Here is a 24,120-nt window from a genome sequence, read left to right as displayed (position 1 = left end):
GCAGTTTCTCCAAAACTTCAAAACACACTGCGTGGCAACCCTTACTATACATGCCTGTGGACCATATAACTGCTAGTGTAGCCTACTGGCCATGGATATTTTAAAGTCCACAGTTGCCAAGGTAAATGTGACAGAGGTAGTACCGTAGTTCAAATCATGAAGTTACACTTAACGATTCTGTAGTAACCTTCTGTGCATGGTGTTTCATTGTCTATGGATACAATGCATAATCATTTATTTTACAAGATGTTAACACAGAATTAACAAAGATATCAAGGGCGAACAAAAATCATTCAGCATAAAACTGTAAACATTAAGTTAGAAAGATACATATTAAGATCAATACCTCACCACTGCATTAAAAAGGGAAATTCATAATCAAACAAGTTCAAGAATCAAATGCACTCATATTTACAATTCAACATTTTGTTATGGTTAGATTGTGATTTGTGAAAACTGAACATCATAACGTATTACAAATGCATGCCTACATAAATGTATCTGTTATGGTTCTGTTCAAGTTTTGAGTGTTCCAGTGCAAAGAATTTTGGGCAAGATTTTGTTCTCAATCCATTTATAACCAATTTAAAAACCCACATGTATCTAAACCAGCACCGCCAATTCTACCTCCACTCTCTCTCTCTAATGCACTACATGTATTGCAATGAATTCTAGCCCAAATGAATGCATACATTGTAAATGTCAAATTATGTATTTACAGAGAATGTTTGCCATATAGTATGTTTTGCTGTGCACAGAAGTCAATACAAATAAGAATAAAACAGAATTCCACAATGAAAGCTTCGTTTCTGGACCTCTACTGGACCTTTAGGAAGAAGAGGAAGAAGAGAGCCATTATATCAATGGTTCTGAATAGAGTGATCCATCCATATATTTTTAACTGTTATTATATATTCATATTTAATCTCATATCTTGTGCAATGTATTTTCTTGTGATTTTCATACGGTAAATAAAACCAAGTGCTAATTTCATGTCTTCTCTCCCATGTGTACTGTGTACTGTGAATGAGACTGCGCATCAGTACATTGGATAAACACGTTTATGCAAGAACAGATATAAACATGATATTGTAATTGGATGCATGGACTCATGGAGTAAGATCCATGATCGGGTAACAATTTTTTTCTTGAAAAAATAAACAATAAACACCTTAACACTTCATTATAATGCGATAGCACATACTATGATTTGAAATAAAATATGATGTGATAATGAAATGATTGAGGATACAATGGTAGGACATGTGCAGGGTGGATTGGAAATATATATGTGCTTTGACCTTTATAGCTATAACCCTGGGTAAATATATATACTTGCTTGCATGTGCAATTATTGTGTACAGGTAATGGCCAGAACAAACCAAACCTGTAAAATTTACCTTAAATGTATAAAAATAATAACGAGAGCTACACAATTTCTAATCAAAACATATCTCCAAATGTTTTTTATCACAATAAGTCTCTTAATGTATTTTTAGCATATCCATTTCATTGACATTCAAACAATTTGTACATTTTTTCCATTGAGTACAGCCCACAACCAGAATCTGAATTGAATAGAGGCTGAGCTGAAATATCTTCATTTCTTTTGCCTTTTGCCTGTAGTTTCATTTTCTTGCCATATATGTTTTTGCATTGAACTAATATAAGGAGCTCATGAGGGAGATTTAATTCAAAGACAGTTCTATACATGTACAGTGTACATAATAACATTAAAAACAATATTCTTGATTTAAATGTGATTTTGAGGTGTGCCTTATTAACTTTCCAATGTCATCATTCTTATAGGTCTACAACAGTATATTCATAGCCTTTACTCTGAAAGGAGATAATTCATGTTTTGATATTGAATGGCAATGATTTCCAGAAGGGCTTTACGACTTTTACCACAATTTCTTGGCCTAATGTGGGAAATAAAATGTATCAATAGATACAAATGTACAATTAAAGTGTGTTGGACCATATATGTATGAAATAAATAATTTTGATCTATCCAATCACATGGATGTCTATGGTGTATAATGTTAGCACATGATTGATGGATCACTATCAATGGGAGAAAAGATATTGCATGCAACAAAACATGGTAGCTGGGATACGTGGCAAAGATGGTAAAAAACACAAAAATTTGTAGTTTTACCATTTCCTCAAACGAGCATCATAAAGTCCACTAATATCAGGTCCAGCTGAAAAGGTACATAAACAATGATGATCTCATTCAAGTCTCTTCTCATTTTAGTTTGTATGGTTACCGTAATTCTAAAGCCAGTGAAAATAATTAAAAATTCTACTTTATGGGTAGAGATATATTTTCATAAGAAAAGTACACTATTAAAAGTACACTGTTCTACCATGAGCAATTCTACTCTGTACAAAAGGTATCAAATATATTGTTGCAATTTATCTCTTTGCCAATTGCAAAAACTTAGTCAACAAAATTATCATTGCACTTGAAAGCTTGAGCTTCTCATAGGCAGCCATAGCTCTTTACCTGTAATGTAAATTGTAAACATTCCAGTAAAGTTATTGATAGCCCAAGTTGCTTGTTTTTACAAACCTCTGTAACAAATATCATAGCATTTCACAGAAAAAACCCGTTCCTATGTTTCACAGTGCACGCACATGCAATACAACAATAATTTCCTTAGTTATTCTTTGAGTTCCACTAATTATATTTTTCTTAGCCCTTCAGATTCTAAAGGAAATGATCTACCTTCATTCATTATGCTTTTTTTCATGCAAAGAGCCTACACATATATCATGTTCACAATATACATTCATACATGTAGGCCTACTTGAAATTCATTTACAAGAAGATTGATGGAGCCATATAGACCGAACCCCCCCCCCCCCCACTGCATAAAAGTTGCATTTGGTAACTATGCCACTTATTGTATCCTGTGGTAACATCACAATCAAAGAAATTTCAACAGAGCCGAGGTTTTCATACGAGTTACCAGAATGATACTTGATAATAACTTAGTCTTATATAGCACTTTTCATTGGATCCATATAAAAGTGCTTTACAAAGTAGAAAATTTGAAGTATATAAACAAAATCAAGGTCATTGGAAATAGAAGTATGTTGAATATGCGTTTTTCATGAGGTAAGTCTTTAAATTGGATCTGAACATTGTGATATCAGGAATAGAATGTAGGGGAAGCTGGAAGAGACTCCCAGAGGTGTGGGGCAGAGCTTGAAAAAATTTAGGTTCTCCTTTTGTTTTACTCTTTTTTTTGGATGGGTCACGTAGTTACCATAATTGTATACTAAATATCAGGGTTCAGCATGCACCATGTGCTTAAATGTACCTCAATACTTACTGATTCTATAAATTTATCTGAACACAAAAACAAAAATTCAGGTTTTCAAATTGGCATCACAACTTTTAAGATATGTACTTTTGAGAATGTGTGTTCAAAGAATCTATATGTTTATTATTTAACATTAATCCCTTTAGACTTTTCTTTCACAGATTCAGAATGCATGAATCCATCTATTTTGCAGTCAATCTCTATGCCTTCTGGCATGCATTCATGCATTTGAAGAAAAAATGTAAACTGAAAATCTTGCATGAAAATCATCAAATTTTAGTAAGCCTTGCTGGTGAGTAAAAAACGGTGCTGATTGTAACACAAAACTTTACTTACCACCTTTCTATACCTCTTTAATCAAGCTGGTGACTAAATAAATACACACAATGTCTATAAAACCAGTAAGAAAGTTTGTTGAAGAAAAACTACAATAAAAAAAGGATTTCATGCTCTCTTTGCCCAATAAAGCTTTTTTTTCAAAGGAATTTCTTTTCTCTCAAATTTGACAAAACAAATTCAATACCTACCCGCTGTGAGTTGTGGTAGTATGAGAAAATGAATCATTTTAGTTTTAGAGTGTTACATAAAACCACTTTACAAACACGATGGGACAATCATCATGAAATAGTTGAAAATTATTGACTGCCAGAAATATCATGGAAAAAAATTCTTGTGTACACGTTGATAACAATTACTCTGTAATAAATCAAACTGATTTCAATGACACAAAATGTGGATATTAGATAATCAACTATACTTTAATTCATTTTGATATGGAGCATGCCAGAACTCATGTAGGAAACCCTAGTCTAGAGATTTACTATCTTTTTTTTATATTTGGGTTTGCATGAATAAGCCAGAACTTTGTCCATACATGTACTTCTATAAACTCGTCCAAGCATTGATGCCTTCATAAATGACTCAACAGTTGCGAAATGATAATACAGCCCGACAGTCTGTGCTGTAATACTGATATACAGTCTAGACTGCAACATTGGATGTAACTCTTTGTGTGCGTAATATATTTCAAGGGTATAATGATGACAATTGTACATTTGACATTTACTTGAAGTTCTGCTTTTCTATTTCAGCTTTGATATTTGTAACTATTCAATTGAAGTTTGGTTATTTTTATGGTTCCTCCAGTAAAAAGGGTAAGGAGAAAGCTAATGAAAGGTCACTTACCTGGATAGGATCGATAGAACCCATCCGCACTGCCAAAATACTGCCAAAGAAGCTGCGGATCCTCCTCAAAGTTACTGAGAAAGACGCTATCAACACCTTCGGTTGCCTGGATACCGTTCAAGATAACCTTGTCTGTTAGGAATAATGAGTCATCACTTTTTAAGCATGAATAGATACATGATGAGACAAAGGAGTGAAAAGCACTCTTCAGCAAGAACAGGGCCCCGTCTTACAAACAGTTGCGATTGATCCGATCAATCACAACTATGGAAGGCCAGCAACGTCAACATGTACTATGCCTGTTTGTTGAAATATTTTCTAGCTATGATGTATATTCATGCAATGTTTTCTTTAAAAAATCACTGTGCTTCTCTTTGTTTACAAAGGACATTGTGCAAACTTCCTGTGGAAAAATTTATGACACTGATAGATTTCCATAGAGTTACAATTGATTGGATCAATTGTAACTCTTTGTAAGACGGAACCCAGGATATCTATCATCCAGGTATGGCTTGATCATTACAGTAATAATGCTCTGCTTTTATATAATACTACAATGACATTTCTAAATGATTAATACATTTATTACCCCTGTCATCTGATCCCGGCTTGCCCAAATACAATGTACACGTTAAAATTTGTTTAACTCTTGATAATTGAAAAAAGCATTTCAAACATTTTATTGATTTTTTTAATTTCCTTTGAAATTTGTTGAAAAGCACCTTGGGCACTCTACAGAGTGGATTGTCACAGTATACATCTAAGTCCAACTACAATATTACGTTCTATGCATGAATCAAATTGAATATTTACTCAACAGAAATGTTGCACATGAACTAAACAACTTTATTGGATTCAAATTTTTTCAATGTTTAATCATTCGATAGGATTCAAAAGATTAACAAATAGGCCTATATTCAATACTGCAAGATCAGTAGGCCTACATTGGAAAATAATCTAGTCCTTCAAATAAGAATGTATACGAGTGATCATCAACAGGAGGCAAGATATGGATGAAAGAATGATGAAACAGCTGGACTATATGACCTTGCCCAATCAATGAATGACAACTGCTCAGTGCCGGCCCGCACAGAAACGTGGGCCTATTGACAGAGTGCTAAGAGTAAGCCCAGTCACATCTTTGGGATTGTCAAGTCAAAACATTTATTTCAATGTGTAAGTAGGCATCGCTGCCACATTAGTGATTGTTACAGGGCCTCAGTTAGCACTAACAAATAACAATGTTTCTTTCATTACATGAAACTACTCACAACTATCAGACTGTTATAAAATCAGTTTTGAATATACATGTAGCATTAATCCCCTTTTCTATAAGTTGTATGTAATGTCTCCAATATTTCATTTTGGAAATAGCACATCTGGTGGCAGCAGTGGGATATGAACTAATTCCATGTATTGAAGTGACTACTCATCATTTGTCTATATTGTATAATGCACATGCATTGTCTCAAATAATATTTCATGGCAGAAGTAGTTCATCTTGTGACAGCGGTGGGATGTGAGCCTATGACAATGAAGTGACTACTCATTGGGTCATTACACATATTCTATAACGTACATAAATTGTCTCAAATATTTCATTGCAGAAGTAGCACATCTGGTGGAAGCAGTGGTTTATGAACCATTGCCACTGAAGTGACTACTAATCCAAGTCATTTGACTATATTTCTCATATGCTATAATGCATATGTAAAATCTCAAATATTTCAATACAGAAGTAGCACAACTGGTAGCAGCGGTGGGACATGAACCCATTCCACTCAAGTGACTACTAATCCAGTTATTTGACAATAGATATTACTCATATGCTTCAATGTGCATGTAATATCTCAAATATTTCATTTGCAAAAGAAGCACATCTGGTGGCAGCGGTGGGATAAGAAGCAATGCCAGAATCCTTAAAGATCCAGACCGGACCCAAAAATGAAACTGACAAATTATATACCAATCGAAAGCTTATAAGCTACTAAATACAGAAAGGTATGGTTTATGCATTTTCACTGCTTCCCAGCTGAGTATTTTGCTTAAGAATATTCCAATTATTGGGCTTCGAACCCCGTTTATTAAATAGGCTTTATTGTGCTTTTCACCTGCCTCGAGACCGTGACGTCACGTTGTGTAAGAAGCGTCGTGATTCCATAGGTTTGTACACAGAAAAACTGGGTGATTTTTTGCTTTCCAGATAACGCATTTCATTTTCTTCACTTCTATCACAGAGGGATATCACATATATTTTTTCCCACAAGCTTGAATTTATGAAATCTACAATTTTGAACTAGTTTTTGCCATATTTTATATCCTGCTTATTTGGCGCAGATTTCAATTCTATCTGCATTTAGATTATGTATAACAACTTTTCCTGACATAGCAATTTAGGCCCAATAAGAGCCAAACAAAGAAATCACAAAAAAGGTAGTGAATAGTTGTAGGTTTTACAACAATTTGAACAGTGAATAATTTTAAGTTCCATTTTCATCTGAAAACGAAAAAAAAAATGGATTCATAACATGGAAATGGAAGAAAATACCCAATGCTTTTGTACACAAACCTATGGAATCACAACCCTCCAGACACAACGTGACGTCATCATTTCCAGGCGACGTGGGGGTGCTCAATCGAAGCGTAATTTGGAGGAGCAGTTTCTTTGATTTTTATTTAATATTTGTCAGAAATGGAAGGAGATATATGTAATATCTTTGGTATATTTGTATTGTATGAATCATTACCTTTATTTCGATATACATGTATGATTGTTTTTACACCGGTCAGGGTCTTTAATGGAGAATATATGGCATTATTATTTATCAATGGAAAGTAATGATGTGGGGATTATCATTAGGTCATTTGAAAATAACGAAAATAATACATAAGGTGGAAACCGCCAATTAAAAAGCACTAAAATGCCTCTCTGAAATAGCCTCGCATCGCATCAATTGATATATAATAAGACCATATTCCTAATCAATATATTTCTCCTTTAAAGTCAAGTACACTGATCAAAATATGTTGCCAAAAAAGAATATTACTGATATCTGATCAATTAACATGAAAATATGAATTATGTCATACAAGTGTTACATTACATCAAATTACAACCTTTTGGCACATGTGAGTAGCTGCTCTTGAAAAAAAAAAAATTGATTGATGGATTGTTCAGGTGCTTAAAAAATCAGATTTTATTGTCCAAAACAGAAATAAAAAAATAGATATCATCCGAAACATCAGCTCACTCAATTGATTGTGGGCCCGGCTGCCCCGGCAGCCACTGAGCAGCAGTAGATCAATGATACTCTATCCCTTAAGTCATCGAATGCCAAAAAGGGTAAAAGAACTCTTTTGGTCTCTTTAATTAAAGGGGAAGTTCACCCTGAAGAAGACATTATTGCAAAGATAGCAGAAAAAATAGTAAAAAATATTAGTGAAGGTTTGAGGAAACTCCGTTAAAGAGTAAGAAAGTTATTAGAGTTCAAAGTTTTGCATTTGTGATGTAATAAACGAGCAGCTGCCCCATGTGTTATGTAATATAAAATGCATGAATTTCAAATTTTGCATGGTTCCTGATGACTTAATTTTCTTTTCTATTCATGATCGGGTGTGAAATGATTTGTCTATTGATATACAAAAGGTACAGCGAAAACCATTATCAATTTTCTGAGAAAATGACATTTCATTGATTTTTTACCATTTACTATGTAGGAATGCTGCTCGCATATGACGTCACAAATCAAATAATTGAAATTCTAATAACTTTTTAATTATTTGATGATTTTTTCTCAAACCTTCGGCAATATTTTTCATTATTTTTTCTGCTATTTTTACAATAAACTTTTTGTCAGAGTGAACTTCCCCTTTAAGGAGAGCAAATGGGAGACAAGATTAACAAAATTCCTCTTTCATTTCTCTTTTCATTTTAATCTCATTTATTATGTAAAGCAAATGGATGACTGATTAAACAGTATTTCTGGCATTCCTAAACTAATCTAAATATCAGTAGATGAAAGTTATTTTTGAAAATTTTCAAATGTAGCATACTTATTGACTGTTCAAAGTTTACATAATAAAACCTTCATCCCACACCCTGTGGAACAAAACTACTATACATGCACAATACGAATATATAAAGCCAGGACATGAGTCCCTGATAAAACCACACTGCAAGCAGCCATGCACGAGTAATAATTACATTAGCATGTAAACAAAAGTGCATCAGAGTAATGGCATCAGCATGTGAACCCTAGTGCAATGGACAAAAGGTGGTTTCAGACCACTCCAAAGTTCATCAGTTCCAGGTATTTTTTGTCAATGTGAAAGAAAATCACACAGATACCCTTTTTAGACAGGCTAAAATTTCCTTAACCCCGTACTATTGGTGGGGCTAAATGGCAATTTAGCCCCACCTATAGTACGGGGTTAAGCTTAGCCCACTTTCGTTTTACACAGCGTTTTTGCAAAGTGGGCTAACCCCACCTATAGTACGGGATTATTTGGCCCTGCAAAAAAGCAGGGTTATCCCACCAATTGCGGTGCTAAGAGCAATAGTACGGGGTTAAGATCGCATGTGTAAAACGAAAGTGGGCTAAGCGCTCCCATTCATGCCCGCAACAGAGCCGGCCCTGTTGTCCAATCAGAGGTAAGTATAATGAATATTCATGAACAGCGATCACGGCGATGAAAAAAAAGGCGCGCGCCAGAAGTCAGCGATTTTGGATATGACCCGAATAACCCCTCAGTGCGCTTGTGAATATTCATGAGCTACCAATAGTCCGGGGTTAGCGAGTTTCGTGTGTAAAAAGCAAGCATTCCTTATCCGGGGTTAGTAAAAACAATTTGGCATGTGTGAAAAGGAAAATAAATAGTACGGGGTTAAGGATAGTACGGGGTTAGCGATAGTCCGGGGTTAAGAAAATCCTGTGTAAAAAGCCTAATAATCTCCCCGAAAGAAAATACCTGCTATATAGTAGGTACTTGTCAAAATTTAGAGAACTTTCGCGGGGAATTTTCCAAGGAAGGAAGTTATTTTGGTAGTGAGAAAGCAAATTACGAGAACTTATAGTCTATTTTTTAAATTGGGCCCGGGCTGCTGAGCTAGCAATCTTGAATCTTGTGCCTTGTTTGTTTAGCAGAGCGTACTGCACATGCTCTTAATTTCAGGATTAGAATGGGGATTCTTGTGATGGAGGCGGTTTGAAATCACCTAAAGAGTGAGCAGATGATATGAGATGTATATACTGACCTCCCTCATAGATGTCTGTCGGTATCTGGACAGAGCTGCAGTTTAGATTGACATCGGACTTGAATCTCTCATCATATGTCAGAGTCAAGTTTCCCAAATTCTTAGAATTCTTGTAGTCTACATCACCAATCTAAATCACACAGATAATACAAATTAAAAAATTTGATCAGGTAGACACTTTTATACATGCTTGACTAGAAAATCTTATAAAGTCACCCTCTCATACCCTTTTCATAAACCTATCCTCCAATTAGCCGCCTAAGAGTAATGCGGATAATTCAATAAAAATTGCGTTCACAAACTCCGAAAATAAGCCGCATTATTTTTACGAGCGCTCGTCCTGAAAAAAGGCGGATAATCGTCATGACAACTGGACATGCCCCCTCCGATGCGGTTGTGTTGGAAAAGGGTGACCTTTTGACCGCACCATGGCAATTATCCGCATTATTTGGAAATGCGTTCATAAACTCAAAATCTTGTCCCAATGCTGCTATTATGCGGATAATAGCAGCATCAAAATAATGCGGATTACTCTTGTCCTCCAATTTTACGACCAAATTATGCTGCTATTAGCCGCATAATTGGGTTTATGAAAGGGGTATCATTTGGATAGAGTTGTACGCATAATGAATCCTACATTTGCTATTTCTGTATTTTCCATCATTGTTTGATCATTGACATTTTACTGTCATTTCTCACTCTACTTTCATTATGTTATCTACCATGGGAGGACAAAATGTTCAAATGAAACTTTAAAATTAAATTCAATTCAGTGAATATGCACTAAATTGTAGTGACAACATGAATGCATTTTGTGGTATAGCTTAAAAGTCATGCTTATTTTGTTCTTTCATATTCCAAATAATATTCGAAAGCTAAAAATTCAAATTTCCATATTTTCATTCAAACAATATTCATTGGAATAACAGTCAACATTGTAATACTTTAATTTTATGGAATCACACTGTAATGATCTGTTAGATCATACATACAACCTGGAAATTACTGAGTAATACTTACTGCAATATCATGATCAGCAGTGTAATTAGCAAATTCCTCTTCTAGCTTATCAACTATTTTCTGTAAAATCGAAGAAAAAATATGTCAATATTACAATTGCATTCTACACGTACATACATTATGCAGACTTGAAGCTAATACTGATTTTGAGGAATGATACTCTAGGGACCCGTTGCAGAATGAGTTGCGTTTAAACTTTAAATGCAAGTCAAAAAATCAATCGCAAGTCCCAAATGCGCGCTGTTGATTGGCTAAAAATTAAGTTGCGCGTGATTTTTAGAGTTGCGTTTGATTGCAACTCTTTCTGCAACGGGGCCCTGATGTCATAATGGCCCATTATGAATGAGAAAAAAGAACTGCAGTAAATTGCACCATATGCGGTTTATACATGTAGATTGATAAATGATGACAGATAAAGCAACACTTGAAAATCAGTTTGAACTGTCTAAATGGACCATGAAAAAACAGATGCATTTCATTATGTTACTTCAAAATTTAAGAAATTGCTGAATTGCTACTTACCTGGGTAAAGTAGATCTACACCTACAAGTTCAAGCATATTTCACTTTAATTCTGACCAAGTATAATTCAAATTATTTGTGAAACAATAATATGCATAAGTATGATGTCAAAGGAATTTGATTTTTAAGAGCATATTTTTTTCTTTTTAAATAAAGAAGAGAGAAGTTCAAAGTAGTCACAAGTTCAAAGTAATCACTACATGTAGTTCAAAGTAGCAGTGCATATACAGTAATTATTATACCTTGAATATTCCCCCCTCCTCCTCCCCTCCCCCTCACACTCTTCAATAAAAAATACCCTGGCAGGCTGGCTGACACTGCCCATTGTATCATGAAGTATACACTCTGTTTTAGAGAATACATGTACATTTACACCCATGGGGTTGCATGTAAAGGCAGTGTGCAGTTACATGTATACCAAAAAAAGCATCATCTTCATTAGATGTGGACATACAACATGTGTTCATCTAGAGTCCTTACTCAATAGTATAACTTTAGCTATACAGTACATACATGTTCATCAAATATCTAGATGTCAGGACTTTTTACTCATATGACCTAGGTGCTACACATGGGGGGTGTCACTTGAAGGAATAGTAGTCATTAGTATTCAGTAATTACTATTATATTTTTTTCATAAATCCTAGTGCACCTATTGAAGTGGCTGCTGTATGCACTTCAACACATGAAAATGTCAAGATCTAAACATCCATTCAGCTTTTATAAGATTACAATATATGCAGACAGGATATATTCCCCACAAAAGATAGATGATCCTAGAACAGGATGTCAAGAACAGTAGTCATTACTAACTGTAAAAGAACTAAAATGTTGAAATGTTTTATGCAGATTTATACTATATTATTTTGCTTTTTGATAGGAAAAACAGGCACTTTTCAGTATCTAATTTTTCTTTATCGATTCTTAACACTAGTTAGCGTAGGTTTTTTTAATCAAATTGGTGATAACAGGTGTAATAATAAGTCCCTCATTTACCTTTAAATTATATGAGGCACACAGGGCATTTATATATAAACACAACTCAGTTATTAATGTTGAATTAATTGATCCTACACTAAATTAACATCTGCAGGTCTAATAAGTCTCCAACCATACTGCACCTAATTGAACGTTAATGACCTCATTAATGTCAAAACCAATCCAATCATTTATACATTTTATGACAGTTTAATAATACATGCATGGTCTATGTATCAATTAAAATTTCAACTTGCTCAAATTGCATATTACATACTGTACAGTGTCTCTGTTGAAAAATCAATATTTATATAAAAATGTCTAGAAATATCAGACTACATGTGATAACAAATTTATCCTTGAGTGCAGGTAGAATCTAATTCAAAAATGGCATCAAGTGAGGCCCTAAATGAATATTTCATGTAAGAGACTTCACAGACACCGGTATTGGATTTCATGTACGTGTACATGTAGACGTCGATGTAAATATAGGATTGACAATACAAGTACCTGCTATGTGCATACATGTACATGTACATGTATTTAACTACAGCATGGAGTTGCTGGGTGTGTGTTGCATGATAATGAAGTATGAATTATTATCAGGTTCAAGGTTTTAACACAATGAATGCGGCCAGGAATCCCTCACTATGGATGCCTCTTTACGGATGAGAAGTAATAAGAATGTGTGAAAACAATGCATGCATGGAGGTACATGTATGACCTGCCTTTAGTATGCCATACATGTACTGTAGCATGAAGTTAAACTCAAGAAATGGCAGTGGGCATGTTGATTTTAAAGCTGGTCTTTTATGTTGGTTAATCCTCGATGTGTCCATCATTATTCCAATTCATTACTAGATTATATGAATGTGTTTGCTCTAAAATAGTCAATGATTAAGAAGACATGAAATCAAAATGTATTTTACAAGACCGATTTTGTGAAATTACATTAAAAATTAATTTGATCCAGTGCTCTAAAAGATAATACCTGTTTTCCCCCTTTTTAATATAAATGTAAAGCTTTTCAAATGTATGCAATGGACTGACAAATTTCAGGACAAACTAAATTTTCGGTATCCAATCACTCGATTTGTGAAAAAATTGATCAAAGAACCTTTTTTTTAATAAAAATATACATCACCCAAGAAGAACAAGAAAACAAAACAATAGCCATTTTAATTTGTACCATGTATGTTTGGAAACTGATTCAGAGGCCACTAGACATATACACAATTGCAGGACATGATACTTGAGTATAATTCGCATTACTGACACTTTTCAAAAGCTCTACCATACCATAGATCTAGATTCATGTATTTCTGCAACATTCTGACATAGTATAATTATATGAACATTGAACATACACGTATGAACAATAAAATTAAAGCTTAAAGGAGAAGTTTACCCCAACCAAAAGTTTATCGTAAAAAAGTAGAAAAATAATAAACAATATTGGTGAAGGTTTGAGGACAATCCATCAAAGATTTTTTTAATTATCAGAATTTATTTTTTTGATTTGTGACATACAACTTAATATGGAAGCATCTTCCCATGTATTGCGAATTGAAAATAACCATAAAATGTAATTTACCATAAAAATTGAAAATGGGTTTGATTGTACCTTCAGTATATCAACAAATTATTTCACACCCGCTCCTGAAAGGAAATTTTTAGTTCTCACGAACCATTGAAAAATTTGCATTTTATATGGGGCAGCTGCTCATATGCGCTGTCACAAATCTTGAAATTCAAATAACTTTATTAATCTTTAGTGGATTTTCCTCAAGCCTTCACCAATATTTTTATTATTTTTTCAAATATTTTTAAAACAAACTTTTTGTCAGGGTTAACTTCTCCATTAAGGAAGGGGTATTAGTAGTAAAATGAGTATATCACTGACCATACATCCATCATCAAATAAATAAAAATAAAAATGGGTTTACAACATAATAACAATTTTATATACCGCAAAATCGCAAAACTGCCTCTAAGCGGAAAATGAAGTATAAAGGAAATAGAAATACTTTGCACTACAAAATGTATCAAAACTAATTTACAACTTTCTCATCAGATTATGAATAAACAAATACCATCAAATGGGCCAATAAACATATCATATGATCAAAAGATGAGTTTTAAGCAACATACCCTCACTGCAGTCATCTTCTTTTGGAGTATAGCCTGCCATTTATCAGCCACATCCTCTATGAGGTCTGAACCATTTATAAATTCTACATCCAAGGCCTTGTCAGTGTAAAGCTGTTAAAAAAGGGTTAAAATGGCATAATTCAAAATAATTAAGATCCAAACAGGGATCAAGATAGATGTTAACAGTATGTAAAGAAAAATTAAGTTAAAAACTGTTGAATTATTAAACTGTCCATTAATTGTTTCAAGAATGAAAACATGAAGGGAAGTTTAAAATCAAAAGCACAATAAATTAAGTGTACGGATGAAGTCTCAAATTGTAGCTTCATTTTTACTGATATGTTCATATATGATACAAATAGAAAACAATGTATTTAACATTTCTGTAACTTACATGTATGCAAAGATAACAAAAAGGGGATCAGTATCAATTATTAACAATATTTATAATAGAAATAGAAAACAATGTATTTAACATTTCTGTAACTTATGCAAAGATAACAAAAAGGGGATCAGTATCAATATGATCATCTCTTTTGTTAATAGGCAGGTAAGAGAAAAAAAGAAAAATGCATTCTGTTAAAATGTATTTCAACTGGATGTAACATACAGTCTGTCTGAACATTTGATTCTGGACTGTTTTTCCCCCAAATTCTACAAATTCCTATTGATCAATCTTTTTACATCACTAACAACATAGTACACCTATATGTCCTTTGTACTACCAACTGAAAAACAATGAAGTTTCCAATTTCTGTAAGCTGCACAATTATCAGGACTGCACATTACATGATAATACAGTGCGTCCCAGAAAAAACGAAACCGAGATTTAGCGATCATTTATCATTACTTAATCATAAATAAAATAGACAAATGACCTACATGTACCAATTTAAAGCTTAGAATCTCTTCTTTAATCTGATATTACTTAGATTATTTCTCATTCATGCATGAGTGAGCAAATACAATTGGAAGAAAGGATATCAAAAACTCATTTGGCGGGGGGGTATCTGGGTTTCAAAAAGAAAACCACATCTTTGAAAAGTTAAATATCTCCTCTTTAATTTGATACCTAAATTACAGAAAATGGTCAAGGAATAACAAAGTTCTGGTCATTTGAAATAAGGCTTGAATTTCAATAATTTCATAAAATGAAGAGGTTCTCCAGGCTGGCTTTCAAACTCACTCAACACTCTGTTTTGTTGACGATCAGCCATTCATTAAATCTTTTGTTCACCATGCGAAAGCTTCTGTGGAAAACCGGTGAAAACACGTTTATCTCATGAAATTATGGAAATACAAGCCTTATTTCAAATGACCAGAACTTTTTTATTTCTTGACCATTGTCTGTATTTGAGGTACCAAATTAAAGAGCAGATATTGAACTTTTCAGAAATGTGGTTTTCTTTTTGAAAACCAGATACCCCTCGCCAAATGAGTTTTTGGTATCCTTTCTTCAAATTGTTTTTGCTCACTCATGCGTGAATAAGAAATAAGCTTAGTAATATCAGATGAAAGAGGAGATTCTAAGCTTTAAATTGGTAGGTCATTTATCTATTCTATTTATGATTAATTTATGATAAATGATCGCTAAATCTCGGTTTCGTTTATATTGGGACGCACTGTATAATGAATGACATATCATTATGATGAAAACCCACCCCTTAAGCGTTTGATCACGAAAAGCAGGAAAACCAGCTTCACCATGAATGTGCATACATGTATACCCTAAAAGTCAGAATACCGGCTTTCAGTCATGTGATTAAAAAAGCAAGGGTTTTAGATATCATGTGTCATTTTAAAGACATTCAGACAACAACTTCAGTTTACAATTTGTTAATGATTGACTTTCATTTGTAAGGTTTTGGAATAAAATAATGACCAAAATATACTATCCTATGAAGGAGGCTTGTGCAATAATACACGGTGAGTTGTATATGAACTTTGCGTAAGATATTGGTGAATTCTACTTCCATCAAAACAGTGATTTTGAGAAGACTGTTAGTATGGAAAGCTACATGTACACAACATTAGCTGGGCTAGGCTGGGTACCAGTGAAGTAAGGTGCCGCTGGCATGACTGGGCTCCAATCATGAGAACAGGAGATCATTTATTTCAAATGTCTTGTATTTCTTCATTTTGCCTTTGTATAATCTACATCTGCAAATATAACTGAGGGTGAGAGTCATGACTGTCCAAAGTAATCCAGGGCGCAAAGGGATAAAATTGAGTTGGGGAACTCTTTGTGAGGGGTTTTATCACTCATTTGCCATTTTGTTTCACTGAAAAGTCACATTATACAGAACTCTCAAGAAAATAATAAATTAAGCCATAAAATTAAAGGACACATCCACTCGAAAAAGGTTGCTTGTAATACAAGGAGGGAAATCCAACAAGCATAATGTTCACTGAACATTTCATCAATATCAGATGTAAAATAAGAAAGTTATGACACATTTTAAAACAATTACTTGCACATCCATGTTATTTGGTCAGTATGCAAACGAGGGGATTGATGACATCACCCACTCACTATTTCTTTTGTATTTCACTATAGGAAATTTGAAATATTTAATTTTCTCCTCATTGTCAAGTGAAACAAAGATTTATTCCTGCCCTGAACATGTGAAATTTCCATTGTTTAAACATCTTGTAGTTAATGAAGTTGGTCATTATTGTAAAATCTGTAAAACTGAAATATTGTATAATTCAAACAATCAAAAACATAAGGGACACCATCGACTCTCTCATTTGCTTATTACTGAGTTGTGCATATTGAATTGTTTTGTAAAAAATAAGTGAAACGTCAAAACCCCATAATTTCGGCATTATACATGTACTTGCTTGATTTTTCTCTATTGATTCACTCTACATTTTTCTGGGGGTGAACTTGTCCTTTAAGAAGTAAAATATCACAAACATGTAGGATACTACTTACATCATACTTCCAGCTTAACACTCTACCAGCGTTTCTATTAAACTGAACTTATCAACAAGTATTAGGTTGTAAGTAATAGCATGCATATGTTCAAATTATGTTCACTCATCTATGCTGGTATGTAAAGGTGGTTCAAATAATTTATGAATCACTGTTGTTGGGTACAAGTAGATCTCTTGTAAATTAAGTATACTTACAGGGATATAAAATGAAAGAACATAAAAATCCTGGACAATTGTTGTTATAAAGGTGATGAAACAATTAACTCAGTGTTTTAATTTATTGTAAGATTTTGCAAATAAGACTAAGTATAAGATAGTTTTGAAGTGCGTGTGATGTTACATGCTTAGAAATTAATAAATTATTACATTCAAAGACAAAAAAATATAACAGAATCTATCTATATGAAATGTCTAACAAAGAAAATTGAAATTATAAATGGAAATAAAATATGAACCAATATTGGGAAACAATATTTGTTAACTCCCGGATGTTGAATCAGGAATGTTAAAGGGGAAGTTCACCCTGAAGAAAACATTTGCTGTAAAAATAGCAGAAAAAATAGTAAAAAGGTTTGGTGAAGTTTTTGGGAGTAAGATAGTTATTAGAGTTCATAGTTTTGGATTTGTGACGTCATAAACGAGCAGCTGCCCCATGTGCTATGTAATATAAAATGCATGAATTTCAAATTTTGTATGGTTCCTGATGACTTAATTTTGTTTTCCACTCATGATCGGGTGTGAAATGATTTGTCTCTTGATATAAAAAAGTACAGTGAAAACCATTTTCAATTTTCTGAGGAAATGACATTTCATTGATATTTTACCATTCGCTATGTAGGACATACTGCTCGCATATGACGTCACAAATCAAATTATTGAAATTCTAATAACTTTTTAACTATTTGATGAATTTTTCTCAAACCTTCGGCAATATTCTTTATTAGTTTGTCTGCTATTTTTACAATAAACTTTTTGTCAGGTTGAACTTCCCCTGTAATTTCCTTGATAAAGGGGCGTATTGAAAATTGTAATTATGGAAATATAGGATTATAGTTTTAAACAAGTGGAATGCCTCTGGCCGTCTCACCTGCATCACGCGGTTCAATATAGCATCAGTGCTTACTTTGAAAACTACTCTACATGTAACTTGCACAAGATGTTCAGTGATACATGGTTACTTTTATGTCCACTTTTTATGAACTAGACCAATGAACTTACAGAGATATGATGGTTATTCAACAAAAAAACCCAACATGGCCAAAGTTCATTGACCTTACATGACCTTTGACCTTGATCATGTGACTTGAAACTCGCACAGGATGTTCAGTGATACTTGATTACTCTTATGTCCAAGATTCATGAATCAGATCCATAAACTTTCAAAGTTATGATGGTAATTCAACAGATACACCCAATTCGGCCAAAGTTCATTTAACTTTGACCTTGGTCATGTGACCTGAAATGCACACAGGATGTTCAGTGATACTTGATTACTCTAAATACTAATGTCCAAGTTTAACGAACTAGACCAATAAACTATCAAAGTTATGATGGAAAATCAACAGATACCCCCAATTCGGCCAAAGTTCATTGACCCTAAATGACCTTTGACCTTAATCATGAGAGCTGAAACTTGCACAAAATGTTTAGTGATGCTTGATTACTATTATGTCCATGTTTCATGAATCAGATCCATAAACTGTCAAAGTTATAATGGAAATTCAACAGATACCCCCAATTCGGCCAAAGTTCATTGACCCTAAATGACCTTTGACCTTGGTCATGTGACATAAAACTCACACAGGATGTTCAGTGATAATTGATTAACCTTATGTCCAAGTTTCATGAACTAGGTCCATATATTTTCTAAGTTGTGATGACATTTCAAAAACTTAACCTCAGGTTAAGATTTCGATGCTGATTCCTCCAACATGGTCTAAGTTCATTGACCCTAAATGACCTTTGACCTTGGTCATGTGACATGAAACTCTAATAGGATGCTCAGTAATACTTGATTAACCTTATGGCCAAGTTTCATGAACTAGGTCCATATACGATCTTAGTTATGATGTCATTTCAAAAACTTAACCTCAGGTTAAGATTTGATGTTGACGTCGCCGTCGGAAAAGCGGCGCCTATAGTCTCACTCTGCTATGCAGGTGAGACAAAAATTAAAAAAGAATTTAGTTGTAAATGTAATAACAATAAGAAGTATTTCTAATGGAGAAAGTGAAACCTAAGCCAACATTTGAGAACAACAATATTTACATCATTAACCAATGTTTCTAACAGTAGGCCTACCAGCAGTTTTTAATTCTATCTCCAGGTGAGAATATTATATTCTAAAAAACCCTTCTTGACAAAATTTTGTAACATTTTGGTGGTTGGGAGGCTCAGAGAAATATAATGCAACATGTATATAATATTTCATCTTGACTTGCATGGGTTTTTTTTTTGGGGGGGGGTTAAACCATGCCAACAATGTTCTAATATCTCCCTGGGTATTATCTTCTATTCACTTGGAAAGTATGTGTTTGAATCCCCCTGCCTGTTGCTACATGCAGGTGCACACATCATACTACTTCATTTAATTAAAAAGAATCCTACTTTCCACGATGCATTTACTTGAGCATGATGATGCGTGTCAGAAAGACAAGAAAGTTTGGAAGATATAGCCTCTTGCTTCATCATGAATACAGCAAAATAATACCTGAAGGCTAAGTGCAATTAAATGATTTGGATACTGTGTCTACATGCAGGGAATAATTTTCCTGGTATTGCATTGCAATTTGCTCCACATTTTTTAAAGACTGCTATGCATGAAGTCTTTTGTATAGCATATTTTTACATAGGACTGTACATTACTTAGTTGAGAGCTTTTCTCTTATGACCAAAAATGCTAATCAAATTTGTAAAGCAAAGTTATTCCCTGACATGAATTTTTCTTACAATGGTAGTATACATGTAATGCACTCAATGTGTCTATAATAGTTGATCACATGTGCACAGTAAAATATGAGTGTACATGCACAATGTACATTATGTATTTAAATAATTCATAATACTAGTTTGGAATTAATCATGGAGTCTGCCCTTGCAGTTAAAATGAATCACCCATGCACTGATGATGCAGTACGCATCAACACACCTAACATGTGCACATGCATACACACACTGTCTCATTTCATCTATGCAATATGCATTCCTTTTTCAGTTTAGCATGTTCATTCCGGAATGGGAGAAAATCGTCAATGGTATCCATACACTAGTACTGTGTACACATACATGTAATGCACTTCATCCAAAGATAACGACTGAGAACAATTGACTTAGAAGTACTATACAAAAAAATTACCAATTTCTATTTTGTTTTGAGGTGATTTAAAGGACAAGTCCATCTCAACAAAAACTTGATTTGAATGAAAAGAGAAAAATTCAACAAGCAAAACACTAAAAATTTCATCAAAATCGGATGTAAAATAAGAAAGTTATGGCATTTTAAAGTTTTGCTTATTTTCAACAAAATAGTTATATGGAAGCAAGTTTACATCCAAATGAAAGATGTATATCACGAGCACTCACTAATTTTTAAATGATAGTGAATGATGTTACTCACAATTCTTTTGAAATGATCCTAAATTCATTATTATATAACATTTTGTGCTTCAGGCAAGGAGGTCCTAATCATCAAATTCGTAAAAATTGAAATATTGTATAATTCAAACAACAAAAAACATAAATAGTGAGTGAGTGAGTGAGTGACATCATCGATTCTCTCATTTGGATGTAACTGTCTCGTTCTTATAACTATTTTGTTGGAAATAAGCGAAACTTTGAAATGTCATAACTTTCTTATTTTAAATCCGATTTTGATGAAATTTTCAGCATTGTGCTTGTCTGATTTTTCTCTATTGATTCAAATCAACGTTTTTCTGAGGTGGCCTTGACCTTTAAAAAACAATCATACTTATTTATAAATGCTATTCAAGAAATTTTAAAACTAGTAAAAAAAAATTATATTGGCCTTATGAAAATAAAGAGTGATTAGAAATCTCCATGTTTTAACATGATCAAGGATATTTTCACAGACCTATAAAGTAAATTTTATTCATCATTGTAGCTTATAATTTCTTTGTGTTTTATATGTTTAAAAACAATCTCTTCCAGAACAAAATCCGTAGAGAGGGCGGGGAGGGGGGGGGAATAAATACATTAAATGTACCATACATTATTCACTTCTGGTTTAATTTACATGTAATTACTAGTATTGCTTGATATGAATTTTAATGGATATGTCAGTATTTTAAACTCAAAGGAGTTTCATATCTGCAAATTGAACTATAGTTTAAAACAGATTTCACATCTCAATCATGCTCACATGTAGGAATAAATTCATCTCTATATATCATACATGCCCTACATTTAACACAAACTCATCACCAGCTTTGTGAATACAGACATAGATGTTCCACAATAGGTCAGTGAATAAACTACTTATCTAATGTTTAATATTTATCCAGAAACCAATAAACAAAGCTTTCACACCACCCATTTGTGCAGAGCTCTGCTAAAAGCCAATACAACAAAGACAGTGTATCATCTGTATGCCATATTGATCTATATGCCACTACACACAAAATCAGATTTAAGCTAGTTCGTTCCTTTGTACAGCGAGGGCCAGGCACAAATCCATGCATTGAATCAGTTTAAATCTGAGACCTGACAATAGAGTGGTGTCTACAGATGACTGTAGTTGACTAGTGGACCATGTACATAACAGGGATCTGAAAAGTTGGTGTATATCAATGATCTTTGTATTGTATGTAAAAAATCTGATCATTTAACATTCTGGTGCACTTGTGCAATCTGTATATCACATATGAGGGGGATAGAGATCAATTCTTATCAAGTTTGCTGCAGTAGTAAAGTGATCGGCCATGGAGCCTATATATGAATAATTTGAAACAAACTAATTAAATACAAATTTTACGAACCTGTCTTAGTTCTCTCCTCCCAGTCACCTTGTCCAACGTGTCTATTAATGTCTCACTTAAACCATCCGCCCACTTTTTAACCCTGTAATGAGAAAATTAATAATAAATTGCGAAATGTATGATCATGAAAATGAGCTACAAAATGTATAGATCACCGACAATCATATTTTCAATCATTAAAGGAGCAAATGATTTAGAAGGAAAATTCACGAGACACATCTTTTTCCTGTCAACGTATAGAATATGTCTGTAACATCGTATAAGCAACATATTGCAAAGACAGATAAAAATATCCTCCTTGCTGGTATAGCACTTTAAAGTGTTAAAACACTTAATTTATCAGACGTCTCTAAGTAGAGCAGCTGTTACGAGCACTGCATATGATGCAGTGCATCATAATATGCACTGCATCTCCAATAAAAGAATATATTTTTGTGTACTGCATATCGATTATATTCAACTTCAAGCAACTTTATTTAATAATTTGCAGAGAAGCCTAATTTCACACGAAAATGAATAAAATGATCATCTTTGGTTTGCTTCATTTGAAGCACCAATGCCAACTTCAAACAACAGTAATAGGCATACCAAGCAGCTCATCAACCTTGCGACATATTCCTTAATTTAAGCAGTTTGATAATGCACTAAATGTGATCATTTTTTTAAAATTGGTTTACAATTACCTTGTAATAGATTAGAAATGGGACCTACTCCACTTATCATATGCTCTTAACATCCATTGTTTTCTTGATTACAAACCAACATTAATTAATACATGATGATATATCTAGTGAAAAGGTCTAGATAGTAGAATAGAAAGAAGTCCATCTCATTATCATCATCATCATAATCATCCTTTCCATCACCACAACACGGCTATACAACATGTTCAATGCGAATTATATAAAGCGAGAATACATGGCCATAATGGCAGACCATGGCGAACTACGGAGGTTCGCCGCCTGTCTCGTAAACACACAGGATCACAACACTCTCCACTACTTACAGGCTCAGCTCCGGAAAGTCCGAATTTGACATGGGCGCTGTCGTTTGACCGGCCGATGGTTTAAAAATCACATTTATTGTCACGAAAACAAATACAGCAACTCTGATCAGATGTTCCAATTGCCGTTCCATTTTCCTTCTCCTAATTGTGCTTAACTTTATGAACATTATTTCTTAGCAGAAAACTACCTACGATGTTGTCGTTCCTCAGCAAATTTGCGACACCAGCATCGGGATTGATACTGCCAGCTATATGCATCCAATTTTCGTATGCGTATTCTCTGCATTGCATTGCTAAGCTAGTGGCGTGAATGGAAACTTATACACAGAATACATGGCAAGAATCTGATCATCGCTTTTTTTTGGCGTCGTAACATAATTGGTGGTATATAAATGGTGGTCTAGAGGTGGTGGTATTAATGCCGGGTATTAATGAGATATCTGATATCTCCTTGGTGGTGGTGGTATGAGTTAACCAGTATGGGTTTATTGAATTATGACGTTTAAATGTATGTGGACATCTGCCCAATTAAAAAAAAGTAATTTATCATATTGTGCATGGATGATTTAGCTCAGTCGGTAGAGAGTCGATTCCCACTTGGTGCGCTAGTACCCTTTGGTAAGGCATTCATCCTCATTACCAGGTCCCTCAGAGAGGATCTGAAGCCGTCGGTCCTTTGATTGCTTTCTTAAAATCATCATAGGCGTATCCAGGGGGCGAGGGGCCCGCCCCCCCC

The 24,120-nt window shown here is 33.9% G+C and overlaps 1 protein-coding gene across 11 annotated transcripts in view; it reads right to left on the bottom strand.

The window, feature by feature from the left end:
* Positions 1-23,774, bottom strand: part of LOC121411917 (voltage-dependent calcium channel subunit alpha-2/delta-2-like) — an 87,930-nt gene extending 64,156 nt beyond the window's left edge. For 4 of the 11 annotated variants that reach the window (XM_041604809.1, XM_041604810.1, XM_041604816.1 and 1 more), the window contains exons 1-6: positions 23,385-23,774; positions 22,379-22,460; positions 14,445-14,555; positions 10,795-10,854; positions 9,775-9,904; positions 4,521-4,652 (exon numbers count right to left, since the gene is read on the bottom strand). In XM_041604809.1, coding sequence (XP_041460743.1) covers positions 4,521-4,652; positions 9,775-9,904; positions 10,795-10,854; positions 14,445-14,555; positions 22,379-22,460; positions 23,385-23,551 — 682 coding nt within the window. In that variant the 5' untranslated portion in view covers positions 23,552-23,774. Of the gene's footprint in view, positions 1-2,161; positions 2,208-4,520; positions 4,653-9,774; positions 9,905-10,794; positions 10,855-14,444; positions 14,556-22,378; positions 22,461-23,384 lie in introns of those variants that run through there. The other 7 variants (XM_041604808.1, XM_041604807.1, XM_041604817.1 and 4 more) reach the window with 4 other exon arrangements.
* Positions 23,775-24,120: the final 346 nt, after the last annotated feature.

This window comes from Lytechinus variegatus, chromosome 3 (assembly GCF_018143015.1).
Source record: "Lytechinus variegatus isolate NC3 chromosome 3, Lvar_3.0, whole genome shotgun sequence".
NCBI lineage: Eukaryota > Metazoa > Echinodermata > Echinoidea > Temnopleuroida > Toxopneustidae > Lytechinus > Lytechinus variegatus.
This window is presented reverse-complemented; position numbering and strand designations above follow the sequence as displayed.